Source organism: Geotrypetes seraphini, chromosome 3 (genome assembly GCF_902459505.1).
Source record: "Geotrypetes seraphini chromosome 3, aGeoSer1.1, whole genome shotgun sequence".
NCBI lineage: Eukaryota > Metazoa > Chordata > Amphibia > Gymnophiona > Dermophiidae > Geotrypetes > Geotrypetes seraphini.
The window spans coordinates 167,145,103-167,164,252 of NC_047086.1; the positions used below are offsets into that span (position 1 = coordinate 167,145,103).

Below are 19,150 nucleotides of genomic sequence, written 5' to 3' on the forward strand. Positions count from 1 at the left end.
ACTAATCCCACCCAAAATACACTCCCTTAAAATCTCTACATAGTGAGGAGCGCCAAGCATTCCGAAATTGGTTTGTACATGTGCAATATATAGGTGTAAATGCCATTGTTTCCACATGGAAATCACAAATAAGACTTCTAAAATAATAGGCAGGGGTTAATTTGTCCAATTTTCTATAATATCATCGGGCCTTTATTTGCATCAAGGTGGGAATTAGCTAACTTGTCAGAATCTGGTCCATGCCCTTCACTGGCTGCCATATAAAGTCAAATAAAATGACGTTACCTGTGTGATTTAAGCGAAGTGCTGTTCACATTACCCCATACATCTTTCAGTGTTTGGAGCTGCTTCTGAATCACCTCCTGCCCTGCTTCATTGCTGCTCTTGACAGCCTGCTCTCCTTTGCCAATAGCCATGTTCAGCTTAATTTCACCCTCACCTTTCATCAACAGGATTTCCTATAGTATGTCAAAACATAATCAAATGAAAGAGATCACCCAAAGGCTCAGTTTCTATCCTGATCTGGCTGTCTGAGGTAACAGACCCAATGTTGTAGTAGGGATGGGTGGGAGGGGGGGGGGGGGTCTGTCTGCCCTGGTTGCCATCTTGGTGGGGATGCCGGCACCTGTCTTCCTCTCTACCCCGCCCCCCACTACCGCACACATGCCCCTTCCCTTCCACCGTACCTTTTTAACATTTCGGGTGCAAGAAGCAACCCCAACCTGCTGTTCGCACGTCAGCTTTTCCTCTGACATCACTTCCTGGACCCGCGCCTAGGAAGTGACTTCAGAGGAAGAGCCACTGGTGTGAGCATCAGGTTTGGGTTGCTGCTCGCGCTGGGAACATTAAAGAGGGAAGGGGGAAGGGAAGGGGCTTGCAAGCGCGCACAGGAGGGGGTGGGGAAGAAGCAGATGGGGTTAGGGGCAGAGAAGAGGGCAGGGGAGGGGTGTCACTACCCTGGGCACCTCTCACCCTCGCTACACCACTGAACAGACCACCTAACTTGCGTAGCATATATGCAAACAAATTCCACCATTCTTCAAAGGGAAAATATGTTGATAATTTCTCTTTCAAAATGACCTCATGCCAAGTACCTACCTACATGCAGATCTGCCAATTAACATACACAAAATTTTCAAGAAATTTATGCATATCTGAAAATCTAAAACTGTGCACTTATGCTCAGATCCTGCCCCAATTCGGTCTGTTACGCATAAAAGTATGCTTATAAAGGTTTTAGAAAATGGAATTATATTGGGCAACTTTACAAGCCATTCCCACACATGAACTCCTCTTCTATTCATGAATATGAGTTTTAGAATTATTTCCTAAATCCAAGTTAACAGGTCAGACAAGTGAAGAAAAAAAGGAAGTCTACACAATTGCCTGTTTTGCCACTAAGGGCCTGATATTTAGCAAGCAGCAGTCAATGTTATGTTGACCACCAGAAATTCACGGTTGGGCCATTTAGGCTCTGGCATTGAATTTCTGGGTTTATAAAGCCTGCAAAAATATAGCTGATTAAGTGCAATATTTAGTTTAACAAGCTATGGTGACTCATATAAAGATAGGACTGACGTTATGCGGTCCTATTTATGCAGTTACCACAGTGTTAAGTGCTAAATACTGGCACTCAACTGGTTAAGTGTTGACTCCGCCCCCAGAACAGCCCAAAAGAGCCAGTTTTTAGATGGGCACCAATTGGACATTTTAATCATCTGTCAACCAACAGCAGGCATGCAAACCACAGTGCCCTTAATTTCTGGGAACACCCCTGACCTGCCAATGCCCCTTCAAAGGCTATGACCCATTTGGAGTTACATGTTTTTGAAATTTAGGCTGCCGAATATGACCAGTTAGCCCAAACAAGTGATTTAACTGACCAGGAGCCATTTCTGGTTGGCTAAATTTCCTTGAATATCATTCACCAAATGCTTTACCTGAATTTGCACCAGCTGCTTTTCCAGGGAGTCTTTACTGCCAGCAGTACTTTCAGCAGCGGCAAGCCTGTCCTGCACATCTTTCAGCCAGGCCCAAGTGCTCTGGAGGGCTTCCTCGAAGGCCTGATGCTCTTGGAGAGCCACCTGACAGGCTCGAAGCCCCTCTTTAGTAGTTTTCACCAGGTTTTGGTACGCCAAGACAAGCTGGGAAGCTAAACGAGCTTCTCTCCCATCTCCGCATCCATCTTCATTTAGGGACTGGGCTCTCTGGGAGAGTTTGTCAAATGATTCTCTGAAAGTAAGATGGTTTCTGACTTCAATTCTAGAAATAACCTTTGAATGGAAAGTATTTTTTAAAAGGAAGAATTATAAAACCAAGCAAGCTGCTGGATATATCAGTGCGCACCAGTGAAAATACTGCAGTTTGCAGTGGCTACAGTCAGCCATGAAAGGAAGAATTATGTTTTTGTTCCCCATTTTCTCTTTCACATCTTTTTTTTTTTTCCTAAATTAATGCATTGCTTTTAGGAAAGGGAATTTCTAGAACTTTGTAACCTAGAGGTCCCAACTAACTGATTGTATAATATTGTCTTAACCAATCTAAGATTTATTTTCAAAAATATACCTCTTTGTAAAAATGCAAAACCAATATTAAAAGATTTTTCTGATTAAGTTTGCTGGTGGCATGTTCCTAATATTTTAAAATCTATTATGATAAGGTTCCTTTGGAATCTATTTGAGAAATGTCACAGAATGTAGTAGCAGCAGCAGTATCTGGACACTGGGTATAGGGTGTAATTTTGTACAGTTTTTTCTGCAGGTGAAGCCTGTCTTACATTGCAGGAAAAGAGGACACTCCATATGGAAATAGTAGAGAGAGAAAAAACACAGTTGGAGTTCTTGGAAACAGGAATTCTCTGGGCGACCCTTGAGGGGAGGGATGCTGACCTAGTGCTTAACCCTTGGTAAGCCCCAGTGGAAGCAAAGACACTCAGCCTACACATTCAGGTAGGCGGCCTTGGATGATCAGCCTACACTCTTGAGTAGGTGGGACTGGAGAATGACAGTGGGTGACCCATACAGAATCTGGTGGTATGTGCACAGGTATTATCATGGGCATAGGTTGGGCACAGCAGAGACTGTGTTGCAATGTACACATGTCTTTTATATAATATGTGGTTATTTGTGTAGACTACACAAGTCAGAACCAGAACACCTCTCCCCCACAAAAAAACCCAAAAACTCTACATAGATGGAAGTCAAAAAAGAAAGAAAGTAGAGTAGGGCAATGGAAAATCCAGAAGTCATATGGGAGGTGCAAAACAATTTACTCATGTAGATTCTGTGACCCCCTGAAAGAGCCGACTTTCACCAAAACACAGCTCTGTGTCAGGTCTGTTGAACTGTGGTGCTTTACTAATAAACCTCTTGTTTCAGACCTCACTTTTGACTCCTTGTGAATTTTCCATTGTCCTGTCCTACTTTCTTTTTGGACTATATGTGTAGAATACATGCACAAATGACACATTAACTTACACAAGTATACGTGGATCTCTCTCAACCCCCCTATCCCTCTCTATCAACCCCCAACTCCTTTACGGAAGCAACAATAGTGGTTTCCCCATAACCAAGATAAGATGCCCACTTGACTAGGAATTATAGACTACGGTCATTACTAAACTACAAATCTATGCTCTATGCTAAGCTCTTGGCTGGATAAATAGCCCAAGTCCTACCTAAATTAGCCCCAATATTTAGTGACGACGCCCGGACATGGCCTGACACTAAATACCGGGGGCTAATCTAGACAGTGATGGTGTTTTAAAAAAATGCTGACTGCCACCAGCTTAATATCAGGGAGCTAGTATATACTGTGCTTTCATGCTGACTATGAAGATGGCCTGTAGTGTGTTGAATGCTGTTTTTTTGTATTTTGTTCACTTGTACATTTGGAAATCATTTCAATAGCAAAGACCAGGAAAAAGAAAAGAATTCCAGTAAGAGAAAGGTGGAGGACAGAGAGGGGGAATGGAGGAGAGACGTGGGGAGATGGCAGATTGGGACACAGAATTGGAGAGTGAGTGGGATGAAGCAATAAAGAAATTTATTTAGCTAATTTTTTGTGGGTTTCAACTAATTTAACATATGTGCACTATTACAGATTTTGTATGGCTGCCTAGGCTTTTGTTTGCGTTCTTGCCGGAGGGCTTGAGATATAAAATCTCATCAACCAATCAGTGCTTGCTCATGCTGACTAACCAGCAAGAAACTAGCAGAAAGGTATGGTTGCAATTTTTTTAATAGGCCAGAACTAACATACATGGGCCCTTTCTTTTCATCTCCTAGCTGACAGCAGATAAAAATGCAAACAGAACACAACAGACAAGTACACATAAACATAATCACAGGAAAATATTTATATAAAACATAAATGCATGAATAGAAAAAACAAAACACACATACACAAACACAATACAGAAATGCTCTGAGATACGCACAAATGATAACACAAAACATTCACATATATATAGTATAACACACACAAAATATTTACATAAAACACATAAATATATTTGTAGAAATATACACATACCTATCTGCACACAGGAATACACAACACAGCACCCTCATACTCAATTCAATTTTTAAGCAGTGGCGTACCTAGGGTATGTGGCACCCGGGGCCCATCATTTTTTGACACCCCCCCCCCCCCCCCATGTAAAAATTTTTTTTTTTTTTTTTTTTTTTTGCAATAACCATGAAATGGAATAAATGGTCAGAATAGAAACAGGCAGTGAAAATTTTCTTTTATTGAACCTCATATATGTAACCATTATTCCAAACATAACATAACATAAATTATGTCTAAATTGTCATGACATCAGAAGTACATATGGAGTAGTTGCAGGTGATGCTTGGGACAGTTCTGATTGTGTTAGTTCGGTTTTATGTGTTTTTTGAATAGAAAGGTTTTTATTTCTTTTTGAAGGTTTTGCAGTCTGTGGTTGATGTCAATTGGTTGTAGAGTTGGGGGTCGAGTGTTGCAGCTCGAATGGCTAGGAGGTTGTCGAACAGTTTTTTTCTTTTGACGTTTTTGGTTGGAGGGTGTGTGAATGGTGCGTGAGTTCTCCTATGTCTGTTTGAAGTGGATTGAATTATTTAGCTGAAGAAATTAGTTACCCCCTCATCCCACACACATTAATTCTCTTCCATTTTTGTTCCCATTATAAAAAAACACTGATAAGTTCCCAGAAAAAAATACATTAAAATAAGAAGTGAAAACAAAGGCCCCTACAGATGAGAACATAACATAAGAATAGCCTAACTGGGTCAGACCAATGGTCCATCATGCCCAGTAGCCCATTCTCATGGTAGACAATCCAGGACACTAATACCTGGTCAAAACCCAAAGAGTATCAACATTCCATGCTACCGATCCAGGGCAAGCAGACACTTCCCCCATGTCTTAATAACAGATTATGGACTTTTCCTCCAGGAATTTGTCCAAATCTTTCTTAAAAACAGCTACACTATCTGCTTTTACCATAACTTCTGGCCACTTCATTTTTAAGTTTAGATCTTTCCTTTCAAACAGAGACCTTGCTAGATGTCAAATACAGCACAAGGTAACTTCACATGGACTTAGCTGTGCAGGAAATGTGAATCTCCTCATACACCCACCATATAGTGCAAAAATGTGCAAAGGTCTGTTTTTTTCTTTCGATCACTACATAGCCTAATGCCACACAAGCAGCGCTGTTACAAACATATTCTGTAGGTCAATGCTAAGGATAACAAAGTTTCCTTCCTTGGACCAGAAGGAGATAAACCACTGGAAGAGATCCCAAAACAACACCCAAAGACCCACTCAGTGTGTGAATCAGTTGAGTGGAGTGGACTAACTGGGGGTTGGAAATGGGCCCGGAGTTTGCTCAGCAGAATTTCCCAGACCACCTCTTCCTCTCAACACATTGACACGCTGCCACCATCACCACTAGGAACACCTCACTGGGTAGGCCAGCTATGCTATAAACTTTATAAAACACATTATTATATTTTCTTATAAAGCACATATTTTAACTGACCTCTCTGACATCCTCAGCCTTTCCATTCACAAAAATAGAAGGAAGAAAAGTTCCCATTTCCTGCTGTCTCATGTCCCCGGCCTATACAATATTTTTTTTCTGCAGACCCTTCAAAAGTCTGACCAAATCCTCGTTTCACTTGCATTATAAAGTACTGAGGATGCCATCTCTCCCCAATCCCAGGTCCTAAAGTCTAAGACAGTAGCGCAAACTAATGCTGCCAGATACAGGAAAAAAAAATTTTGATTCGATTCAGCCCTATTGAATTGGTTTTTCAATTCGAATTTCCTGCCCAGTTGGGTGATTTTTTTCAAAACTCCTGGTGGGTTTTATAGCTTTTTCACCCCCATTGGCTTCTCCTAACCACACTGGCGCTGTGGTGTAAATAAAATAAAGAAACAAAAAGGACTTTTCCTCTTTCTGTTAAATCCTAGCTCACGTTTGCAGTCCAACACCAGCTCTGGCAGGATACACATTTCAAATCTGACATGTTATTATCACAAAACAGAAAATAAAATTAATTTTTCTACCTTTTGTTGTCTGGTTATATTTCAAATCTTGTTGGTCCAAGGCTCTGGTTTTCTTCTGATAACTTGCTTGCCAGGGTCTCCTTCTTTCTGCATGCTAACCATCCATCTGCCAACTCTGTCCTCCCTTTCCATTTCCCTTCCCTCCCCAGGAAGTCTGGTATCTTTCCTTTTTTTCATCTCCCTCCACAGATCCACCTTTTCTTAAATACCCTTTCATCCGGCATCTCTCCCTCCTTCCCCACCACCCGAGTCCACCATCTCTCCCTTTCTTTTCCTAATTACCCTCCTATCCAGTATCTCTATCCCTCCTCCACACCATCCCTTGTGTCCAATTTCTCTCCCTTTCTGTTCCTTCCCTCCCTAAATCCCATGGTCCCTCATCTCTCTCCCTCTCCTCTATTTTCAGACCCATTATTTCTTCCCCCCCCCAAAGTTTGGCATATGCATGTCTCTTTGAACACCCCCTTCCCTCCGTGTACTTCTAAATCATGGTGTCCCCCCAAAGGCCTGTCCCCCCTTAAAGGTCTGCCTGTCCCACCTTGAAGGCCTGCACCCCCCTTGAAGGCCTGTCCCTTCCCCTTGTAGGCCTGTCCCCCCCTTGAAGGCCTGCCTGCCTGTCCCCCCCTTGAAGGTCTGCACCCCCCGAAGGCCTGCACCCCCCCCGAAGGCCTGTCCCCCACTTGAAGGCCTGTCCCACCCCCTTGTAGCTTCTCCCCCCCCTTGTAGGCCTGTCCCCCCTTGAAGGCCTGCCTGCCTGCCTTTCCCCCCTTGAAGGCCTTTCCCCCCTTGAAGGCCTGTCCCCCCTTGAAGGCCTGCACCCCCTTGAAGGCCTGCACCACCCCCCTCGAAGGCCTGCACTCCCTTGAAGGTCTGCACCCCCCCGAAGGCCTGTCCCCCACTTGAAGGCTTGTACCACCCCCTTGTAGCTTCTCCCCCCCTTGTAGGCCTGTCCCCCCCTTGAAGGCCTGCCTGCCTGCCTTTCCCCCCCTTGAAGGCCTGCACCCCCTTGAAGGACTGCACCCCCCCCCCCGAAGGCCTGCACTCCCTTGAAGGTCTGCACCCCCCCGAAGGCCTGTCCCCCCCTTGAAGGCCTGTCCCCCCCCTTGTAGGCCTGTCCCCCCCCTTGTAGGCCTGTCCCCCCCTTGAAGGCCTGCCTGCCTTTCCCCCCTTGAAGGCCTGTTCCCCCCCTTGAAGGCCTGCACCCCCTTGAAGGTCTGCACCCCCCCAAAGGCCTACACCCCCCCCGAAGGCCTGCACCCCCCTGAAGGCCTGCCTGCCCCCCTTGAAGGCCTGCACCCCTTGAAGGTCTGCACCCCCCCGAAGGCCTGTCCCCCCTTGAAGGCCTGCCTGCCTGCCTGTCACCCCCTCCCCCTTGAAAGCCTGCTTGCCTGCCCGCCCGCCCCACCCTGAAGGCCTGATGCCCCGACCCACCCCGAAGGACCGCTCGCCCCCCTGGCCTCCCCGCACCACCTATGAAGCAGCCGCAGCAGGATCGCGAAGTCAGCGTCAGCGATCCCTGCGCTGCTTCCTGCGCCACGGTCCCGCCCCTCCTCTGACGTCAGAGGAGGGGCGGGATCGCGGCGCAGGAAGCAGCGCCGGGATGCTGACGCTGACTTCGCGATCCTGCTGCGGGGTGCTTCGCAGGTGGTGCAGGAAGGTAAGTGGGGCGAGCGGTCCTTCGGGGGTGGCGGGGGACTGAACGGCAAGGCCGGGAACACCCCCTTAGGGCTGGTACCCGGGGCGGCCCGCCCCCCCGCCCCCCCCTAGGTACGCCACTGTTTTTAAGTCTAAATTTTCTGTACATTTTCTTGCAAGAAAAGCAGTAATAAAGCAGTTCATGAAGCTCCATTACATTTCTGTTTCTTAATTATACAATTCCTTCTCTGGAAGAAGACATCCATCAATAAAAAGTACCTACACTTTTCCCTCTGTATTCGCGGTTTCTGTATCTATGGTTTTGCTTATTTGCGATTTTTCGGCCGCTGGCTCGGCCCCCCCAAAAAACGTCATCGCTAAAGTTTTTTCCTTTTACTGTACAGTACCGATAAAAAAATTTATCACTTACCATTACTGTAACTCTGAAAATCGCTGCTTCCATGCTTTCTCCCACAAATTCGCTGCTTCCATGTTTCCCAATGTGCACTGAGAAAAACGCTGCTTCCCAACATCCCTAGAGAGAAAGACTTCTTCCCAGCATGCCTGAAATCACTGGTTGGCTGCTCTGAAATCGCTGCTTGCTTGCCTGCCCTGAAATTGCTGGTTGGTTGCCCAGAAATCGCTGGTTGGCTGCCCTGAAATCGCTGCTTGCTTGCTTACCCTGAAATCTTATTTCAATAGTAGTAATAGTGGCAGCTTAATTCAAAAACCGCGAATAACAGTTAATATGTTATTCGCGGTTTCAATAGTAAAAACAATGTCACTTTCCAAAAACCGCAAAAAACATATAAAAAAAGTTATTTGCGGTTTTTTCATATTCACACCTATTGTCAGAATGCTTCCACTGCGAATACGGAGGGAGAAGTGTACTAATAAAGTAGGACATTATAGAAAATTGCTGAAAAGTCCACAGGAACAAAGGATCCATGGACCTTTTTAAATAATTATTAAAAGAAAGTATGCACATATTTTCCCTTTTAAAACTGCCATAATGTACCGGCTGAAACCTGCACCTGTTCTTGTGTGTGTGACATTTCTGTAGAAATTAATGTAATAGATTTGAAATTATATTAGCCGACATTCAAAGCAATTTAAGCAGAGGGTTACCAGATTTTCCAAACAGAAAATCCAGACCCATGCCCCTGCCCCCAGGCCCATTCCGTTGTGGCTGGCCACAATCCATTCCACGCCCCCCCCAGCCCCACTCCACCCACCTCAACCTGCACGAGCAACGAGTGATGGATGTTATTCGTGCATGCGCTGGTGTGACGCGATGACATCACCGCGCTGCATCCACGCATGCGCGAATGCTGTCCCAACGTCGCTCGTTGCCAGAAGCTTTTCAAAACCCGGACAAAGTGTCAGGTTTTGAAAAGCCATCCGGATCCCCAGACATGTCCCCAAAAGGAAGACACGTTCAGGAAAATCCGGACATCTAGTAACCCTATTTAAGCAGGCAGGAACCTCTCCTAACCGCTTAAATTGCTTACCAACACCTAAATGATGATATTCAACGCCACTTAATCAGCCAGTACACCTAAATATCACCACAGTCCACTGTTCCCGCTAAACTGAACAGGAATCCTCCAATTTCATTGTTACTAATGGGGGGGGGGGGGTCTTCAATATTGTGTTTTCAATTGCTAGAAACAGGTTTCTTGAAGTCCTGTAGAGCTTGTGTGTCCCTCACTATTGAAAATTTGATAGTGAAACAGCACCCCTCACTGGCAGGTAGTGGAACTCCTGCTCAGCTTAGAGGGGACAGTGTCATAGACCACATAACAAAAAAGTGGGTATGCCAGGGGCAGCATTAGGAAGGAGTTGGGGGTTATGCAGGTGGCAGTAATTTCAGTGCTAAGATCCGCTTAGCTATTCAGGCCATAGCTCTGAGTATTGGCCAGAAAGGGAATTGGGAGGCTATATTATTTAACTTGCGTTTTTACCAAACTTTTCAAATTGCCCAAGTAACAAAAACATGGTTCATTGTAATTTACAATAAAAAGGAACCAAGCAATTATTGGGAGTTATCTTACAATATAGGAATGTGAGGAGCCACAGGTACCATGGCACCCCCAAATTTCCCTCCTTCCCCCATGAGATGTTTATTTTCTTACTTTCCTCCCCTGGGATAGCAACAGTACAGGAAGGAAGGGAATGAGTAAAAGCAATTTTCAGACAGACTTTGAAAATTTCCTTATAATGATCGATGTTATAAACACCAAAATACCATGGTTTCTTTGAGTGTACCTCTCAATAATTTTTTGAGGTTTTGGTCTCTAATATCCAAGATGGATAAAGAATGGCACTCATATGATACAAGGACCCTTCAAAGTGAACTCCCTTACCTTAAAGTCAGCAGTTCTTCCAGAAACACTTCCACTCTTTGAACCTCCTTTTTCTTCTCAGGAATGTGTTGCTTGCACTCGCCTAGTGATTCGGTGTTTAGTCTTTCTTCCATGCCATGAATCCAAAGGTTTAGCTTCTTATGCTGATCTTCGAAGCTAGAAAACAGTAAATCTTTGAAATTCAGCTAGGGATGAAAATGTCACTCATCTATCCCGTATCCCATATATGTCAACTGTGGAAGACTTATGTGCTGACGCTTGCTGCCTATGCTGGCCAATACCAGTCTGAGTCACTGTTGAACATTTGAGTAATGAAGTCAGGCTAGAAACCAACAAATGCTGATCTTAGTCTCAAGTGGCACAGCTACAGGTGGGCCCAGGCCCACCCACTTTGGGCTTAGGCCCACTCAGTTGCTATAGACCTATGCAGTGGCTGGTGAGGATCCCCATGCCCTGCCATCTGAAAACTCCTAGAATATGTCAGGAAAATCCCAAATATCACAAAATCTGAACTCTCTGTAACACAACATCTGAACTCTCTGTAAATTGTCCATACACCAAAACTAATACAAAATAATGCGTATAAGAAGGAGACCTCAGTTATTAGGTAATCAACTTCCCCCTCCCACTGCATGCTCTTTAAACACCACCTCTTTGCTGGCAGCAAGCAGAAACTATTGCACGCTGCTCAGGAGAACCATTAAGACAGGATATTTTATGACAATATGTGTTATATTAGCACAGGATCTCACTGCATAAAATGGGACTGTGTTAACATAGCATGACTTGTGGTAAAATAACCCATTTTAATGGTAGCCCATGTGAATAACTTCTCCCCTAAAACATCTTAATAGACAGTACAGGGGGTAAGTGGAACATATAGAGAGAGGGGGGAAAATGAACAAGTTTAGATAGAAAAGTGTGACTGACTTAAGGAAAAATTGCACATGGTGTCAGATATGGTGCACATACAATTACCCCCAAAGAGGCACCTAACTTAAGTTGGAAACGCCATTTAAAAAAAATAAAAAAGCATTTTAAAAAGAAAAAATGTAGGCTCCTATCGATGCCTTAAAAGACAGCACCTGCATCATGCTTAAGGAGGCACTTTATGACACCTAAAGCAATTATAGGATTGGTTAATTTCCGGAAGTGGCATTAGGTGTTATAAAGTGCCTCTGTCGGCATGATTCATGTAAAAGGTAGGCGCTGGAAATGTAAGCCTTGAAAACCCTGGCTTACATCTCCGGCGCCTACCTTTTCCGAAGCCGCGATTGTAAAAACAGTGCCATTGCGTGATTGGGACACGATCGGAAATCATTCTTAAGACAGCCGGTGATAATGGTGCCGTTTATAGAATCTGGGCCAATGTACATAAGTTTACCTGCACACAGGAAGGGCCATTTTTGAAAAGCTCATTTCAAAGGGTAAAGCAGTGTTTTATCTATGAAAATGGCTTGGATAAATTACCCTCGTTATTGTCATTTCAGCCACAGCGACTTTACTAAGATCATTTCCCTTCTTAGCTGCTTATATAGCTGTTGAAAACATTGTTGAAAGAAGAATCTAAACCAGTGGTTCCCAAACCTGTCCTGGGAGACCCCTAGCCAGTCAGGTTTTCAAGATATCCATAATGAATATGCATGAGAGCGATTTGCATACCTGTCACTTCCATTATATGCAAATCTCTCTCATGCATATTCATTAGGGATATCTTGAAAACCTGACTGGCTGGGGGTCCCCCAGGACAGGTTTGGGAACCACTGATCTAAACCAAGGGTGGGCAACTCCAGTCCTCGAGGGCCGGAATCCAGTCGGGTTTTCAGGATTTCCCCAATGAATATGCATTGAAAGCAGTGCATGTAAATGGATCTCATGCATATTCATTGCGGAAATCCTGAAAACCCAACTGGATTCTGGCCCTCGAGAATCGGAGTTGCCCACCCCTGATCTAAACAGTACAACAGTAGAACACTGTCAGTTCCTTTTTAAAAAAAATTCATATGCTGAGTAATAGCCATTGAAAAAGCCCCACCTTCCCAGCTCTGTGGCACAATCCTGAAGACCTTGTTTATTCTGTTGACACTGTTTCATGAAGCTCTGAAACTCTGCATGTGCCTTTGCAAGTTGTTCTTGGATATTATCCACAGCTGGTTTGGGTACATAAGCACAGATCCTTTCACCTTCCTTAGAAAGATCCTCTAGCTTCTTCTGACCCTCGCCAATAGAGTCCAACTTATCCTGCACGAGAGAAGAGTGAAGTTTTGAAAGGTACAATCTCTTTATAGTCTTAGTAGGCTGTGTGTAACCTATATTGAACCAACCAAAATGTTTCTTTAACATATGGATCTGGAATGGCCGAGTTGTTGTCCTTTTACACCTTGCCTCCCCCATTCTCGCTTACCCTTTTTGGTCTGGTGTGGTATGGGAGGGTTACAAAATTACATACAAAATCAACAATAAATACACAAACAAATACAAGACACTATTAACAGACTCCTCGCTTTACTGGTTCATAGACAACGGCGCGAAAGACAAAAGCGCGTGCCGACAATTGAGCACAGCGCGCGCCGTCGCACCGCTCTAAATTACAGTTTTTAGGGGCTCCGACGGGGGGTTTTGTTGGGGAACCCCCCCAGTTTACTTAATAGACATTGCGCCGGCGTTATGGGGGGTTTGGGGGGTTATAACCCTCCACATTTTACTGTAAACTGAACTTTTTCCCTAAAAACAGGGAAAAAGTGAAGTTTCCAGTAAAATGTGGGGGGTTACAACCCCCCCCCACCCCCCACAACGCCCCCACAACGTGGCGCGATGTCTATTAAGTAAAGTGGGGGGTTCCCCCCCACGCCCCCGTCGGAGCCCTAAAAACAGTAATTTAGAGCGGCGCGGCGGCACGCACTGCGTTCAATTGTCTGGGTGCGCCTTTGTCCCGGCGCGCTTTTTACCTGACACCTGCTTTACTTGCTTATTGAAGCTCATATGACCTCAGCAATAACGTCAACAATAAATAAACCACAGATACTTTATTGGTGGTAATAACCAGGCCGCAGCTTTGTTTATTGGGACAACAAATAAATAAGCAATCAATGATTGCTTCACCTCCCAAGCTACAAAATATTGCAATTTGACAAAAACTTGAAATGGTATTCCCCTGACCCCGCTGTGTCAGCAAGAGCCTAGGTGGTGGCATGGACCTTCCATGCCTCTATTCTGAGCCACATGCCTTAAGGCATATTCGCTCACATAAGCTCATTTCCCCCTAATGGCTGAGGGGAGATATGATTGAAGTCTACAAAATCGTGAGTGGAGTAGAACGGGTACAAGTGGATCGATTTTTCACTCCATAAAAAAATTACAAAGACTCGATGAAGTTACAGGGAAATACTTTTAAAACCAAAAGGAGGAAATTTTTTTTTCACTCACAGAATAGTTAAGCTTTGGAATGCATTGCCAGAGGTTGTGGTAAGAGTGGATAGAGTAGCTGGTTTTAAGAAAGGTTTGGGAAAGTTCCTGGAGGAAAAATCCATAGTCTGTTATTGAGAAAGACATGGGGGAAGCCACTGCTACTCCTTGGGGTTTGACCAGGTACTAGTGACCTGGATTGGGCTTGAAAGACCATTGGTCTGACCCAGTAAGGCTATTTTTATGTTCTTATTACACCTTTTTTTCCCCCCATTATTTTATCTTGAGCTGCCACAATAGCCATTAAAGGGGCTTGGACTTCTCAATTTCAAGATGTGCGCAACAATGAAACAATCAGTTCTCCTGATTTGTGATACACGATAAACATTACCTGTATGCTTTGTAGTTTGGCTTCTAAAGTTTTACTGTCTCCAGTCCTGTCAGAAAACTCTTTTGCAGCAGTCTTCATGGCAGAAAACCACTCCTGGAAATCCTGCATGGAGTCTTTTTAACAAAAAGAAAAAGCCAAAATTTAAACCAAAATTTTCACAACTAATTCTTAAATTGTGAAGCAAGGGCTAATAAAGATATGGGCTAACATTTGCTACAAGTACTGCACTAACACATACCGGTAACGTTCAATGGGTTTTGATCTCCTGTTCTATTTCTGTTTTCTTTTAGATACTACGGGGCTCATAATCGAAAGAGAAAAATGTCCAAAAACCGGCCTAAGTCGGCACTTGGATGATCATAAACGAAAGACGTCCAAGTGTCGATAATCAAACCGGGTTTTGGTCGTATTTCTAAACGACCTAGGCCTTCATAGTGCCGCTAAACGACCATAGCTAAATGGGGCATTTCAGGAGGAGTGTCGAGGGCGTGATTTGGGCGGGACGTGGGCAGGCATAGACTTAGTCGTACAGCATGTATAACCGAAAGTTTTACAACAGAGCCTAGACGGAACTTGGATGTTGTGACTTAGATCATGTAAAACATGGTCTAAGTCACAAAAACCCACCTAAAGTCACCAGATAAGCACTGCAAACTCATAATAGAGACCCCACACACACTATACCAGTGATCACCGACCCCCCCACCCCATAAAAATCGTAATCACACCTGTAAAATTCAGCCTCCAGAACATCATCACCTGGCAGCCTGGCATAGGAAAGCCTAGTCATCCTGCACAGAGGCAGCTTAAGTCGTCTTGGGGGTGGGTTAGGGACCCATAGAGAGGAGGCCCCCATGCCCATAAGCCCCTGTAATCATTGCATTGATATTGAAACATGTGCACTCCTCTATACACCCCCAAAACCCTTTTGTACTGGCATATAAGTGGTTCCTGCAGCCATAAGGACTATTGGGGTGGTAGATAAGTGGATAAAGGGTATTCTGGAGGTAGTTTGGGGGATTCACGTGACCTATAAGGGAGCTGTAGTAAGGAGAAAACATGGCACCCTTTTTGTGAAGTTCACAGCAGTGCCCTCTAAGGTACCCCTCCCAAGTCCAACAGGGCTTGTTCTAGGCATTTTTGACTTGGACGAAAAGTTGGACGAAAATGTGGTATAAAGATGGATGATTTAGCGACTTGGACGATCAGATTGGCAGGACATATAGTTAGACGATTTTCGAAATGAAAAAAATTTGGACGTATTTTTCGAAAATGTGTCCTAAGCTGTTTTTTTTACTTTAGATGACTTGCGACTTAGACGTTCCTTTCGATTATGCCCCTCCACTTGTTTTAGTTTATATGAACATCTTAAATTGGTCATTCGACATCCTCATTTGTATACTACTTAAAAGTATTTTTCAGTGAGTCAATTATAACTTGAACTAAATAAATACAAACATTAGTTAACTAAAACAATCGGGGTAAGAGGAGTCACCTGCCAGTTTCAAGGCTAGCATTCCATTAAGCTAGGGGTTACTATATGGCTCCAGATAAAGGAGGACAGATTGAGACATCCAGGTTTTACTTCCATTGCTTTCAATGGAAGAAAAACCCAGATGTCTCAGTCTGTCTCCTTACTTCCATTGTTTTCAGTCTCATCCAACCTCCTTTTTCTGGAGCCATATGGCAACCCTACGAATTAAGGTCTTATTGTATAATGTAAGATATTAAGGATAACACAGGTAACACAGTCATATTAAGGCTGCCATGCGGTGCAAACTAGCTGGCTCAAAATAAACTTAGGGCTAGATTCACTAACCCTCCAATCCATGTCCGATCCGTGTGCGATTGGAGGCAGGCTGACCGATTCCCCAACCATCTGCATGCAAATTGGGGCGATCAGAAGCACGCCCCCCACCCGACTACATGGATCGCTAGAGCCCTGATAGTAGTGACAGGAGAAGCAGCCTCCTGTCACTGCTGTCAGGGCTTCTGCCGGCTTTTTAATTTTTTTTTTTAATCGGGCAGATATTTTGCCCTCCCCGAACCAAAAAATCGAGCCAACGCGAAGGTCCCACTCCTGACTGGCCCACTGCACCCCCCCCACCGACTGGCCCACCGCACCCCTGACCGTCCCACCCCTGGTCGGACAGGCCAGACCCACCCCCCTCCCCATACCTTAAATGTTGAAAGCAGGAGGGGTGCCCAGTCCCTCCTGCTCCTTAGGCCTCGCCTCCAGTTATCTTTGGGAGCAGGAGGAAGCGCAAAGTCCTCCTGCTCCTGTTGCTCTGCCAGGTCCGCGACGCAATAAGGGCCTTAGGCCACGCTCTGGTGCATCATGTGATGCATGGGGAGGGGCCTCAGGCTCCTTCCCTTGGGAGGGGCCTGGGGTGTCTCAGCCAATCAGGGACATCGTTAGGGAGGAGTCTAAGGAAGTCCCTGATAGGCTGAGGTACCCCAGGCCCCTCCCAAGGGAAGGATCCCTAGGCACCTCAGCCAATAAGGGCCTTAGGCCCCTCCCCGTGCATCACATGATGCACTAGGGCATGGCCTAAGGCTTGTATTGCATTGTGGACCTGGCAGAGCAACAGGAGCAGGAAGACTTTGCACTTCCTCCTGCTCCCGAAGATAACTGGAGGCGAGACCTAAGGAGCAGGAGGGACTGGGCACCCCTCCTGCTCCCAACATTTTTTAAGGTATGGGGAAGGAGGTGGGTCTGGCCGGCCCAGCCCAACCAGGGGTGGGCTGGTCGGGGTGCGGTGGGCCAGTCAGAGGGTGGTGTGGTGGGCTGGTCGAGGGGGTCGATGGCAAGAGGGAGGCCTATGGAGAAGGAGGGACTGAGCATCCCTCCTGCTCCCAACTTTTACGTACCGGGGGGCTGTCGGACCGGGTGGGCAATTTATGACTCTCCTGCGCTCTGCTGCCCTTCCCCACAGTGCAGCCCTGCTTTAAAACTACGGACTCGCACTGCGGGAAGGGCGGCAGAGAGCAGGAGAGTCAGGGGAGCCAGTAGTCGGAGCAGTTTTAGAGAGCAGGAGAGTCGGGGGGAGGGGTGATGGCCAGGGCAGGCAGAGAGCAGGAGAGTCAAAGCAGGAAGAGTCGGGGGAGCTGGAGAGAGTTGGGGTAGGCAGAGAGAGCAGGGGAGCCAGAGAGAAGAGTCGGGGCAAAGCTGTTTTTTACATAAGCGACTGGTCCTTACCAGTCGCTTGTTCTTGATTGGCCAGCCAGTCGGTGTGTAGGGAAAAAAGGTTTTGTGAATCGCGCCCTTCCTGCTTTTTATGCTGATTCCCCTCATTTGCATGCACGGATCAGGATGGAATTGCTACACAGGTTAGTGAATCGGGTTAGAGGAAAATCGGATTGCAAACCGATCGGTACACGATCGGTTTGCTTAGTGAATCTAGCCCTTAGTGCAGGAATGCCTGTCAGACCTAGAATTTTACAAAGGAAATTGAACCTAAAGACCAGATGCAGAAAAATGGTTCAAGCTGTGGTCCTCGTTTATTTTTTTTGTATCCCGCTTTACCCAAAACAGGTCACAACAAATACATACATAGTCATAATGATCACAGATAGAAGACATAACAACATTATCAAAAATTATAAAAATTACAAAAGCGACCAGCACCTAAACATCTTGCATGGTATTCAATTCCTATATTTCATCTTACAGAAAAGATGCCTTTTAAAATTACATACATTTTTGTATGCTGACATATATATTGGAAGTTTATTCCACTCTTAGGGGCCTATGCAAGAAAACATAGTGATCCTGGAGGCAGTTTGAATTTTTTCCCCCTTATTGTATTTGGTTTTGATTTTATCTCTCTATATACAGTATATACTGTTCATTTTATGCACATACTACTATTGTACTTATCTTTTTCTCCGATTTTAGTTTGTATACTACCAAGACTGGCTATATTAATATTGATTCTAAAAGGATATATTTTAAAAACTTACTTGATTTTGGATTGTCAACAGAGGCAAATTCCATAAATGAGACACTTGAGTAACACACTTAAGAAGAGATTGTTTGTAATTACTATTATCAAGTGGTCAAGAATGAAATTAACAGATTTGACGGCTGCAATGGAGCATTTTGGGGACTGCATGTAGCCCTGAGGCTATGCGTTGGAGACCACTGTTGAAGGCAAACATCTGAATTATCTAAAGATGCTGTGTAACTTGAACTCCCCAAATCGCAGTCACTCCAAATTCGCATGCTAATATCATTGGATAATTCCTACGTTGATCCAACAAAAGCTATGCAGACTGCAAGGAATTTACTCATTATCTGATTTTAATCCAGAACTATTTTTAGCTTGAAGGCACAGCTCTATATTAGGAGAGCTGGGCACTGCCTAGGATACTTTAGGAGTCCTGAGTACCATGAACTTGAACATCATGGCCCTGGTACGCAGGAAAGCAGGTCTGGCAGAGCACAGACACAGACAGATTATCTCTAATCAAACTATTTTCCAGCCCTAACCATTAGCCCTTCTGAGCTCCGCATGTGTCAGTTGCATTGCCGGTCACTGTACTGCAAACAGTACACAGAAAACACAGAACTCTACCATAGTAACATAGTAGATGACGGCAGATAAAGACCCAAATGGTCCATCCAGTCTGCCCAACCTGATTCAATTTACATTTTTTAATTTTTTCTTCTTAGCTATTTCTGGGCAAGAATCCAAAGCTTTACCCAGTACTGTGCTTGGGTTCCAACTGCCGAAATCTCTGTTAAGACTTACTCCAGCCCATCTACACCCTCCCAGCCATTGAAGCCCTCCCCATC

General features: G+C 45.0%; 1 protein-coding gene across 1 annotated transcript in view; it reads right to left on the minus strand.

Moving 5' to 3' along the window:
• The window catches only part of SYNE1 (spectrin repeat containing nuclear envelope protein 1), a 994,076-nt gene that overhangs the window by 557,436 nt on the left and 417,490 nt on the right, over positions 1–19,150 (minus strand). Inside the window, exons 46-50 of the mRNA XM_033936910.1 lie at positions 14,353–14,465; positions 12,592–12,797; positions 10,557–10,712; positions 1,941–2,232; positions 286–458 (exon numbers count right to left, since the gene is read on the minus strand). Of these exons, the coding sequence (XP_033792801.1) occupies positions 286–458; positions 1,941–2,232; positions 10,557–10,712; positions 12,592–12,797; positions 14,353–14,465 (940 nt within the window). The remainder of the gene's footprint in view (positions 1–285; positions 459–1,940; positions 2,233–10,556; positions 10,713–12,591; positions 12,798–14,352; positions 14,466–19,150) is intronic.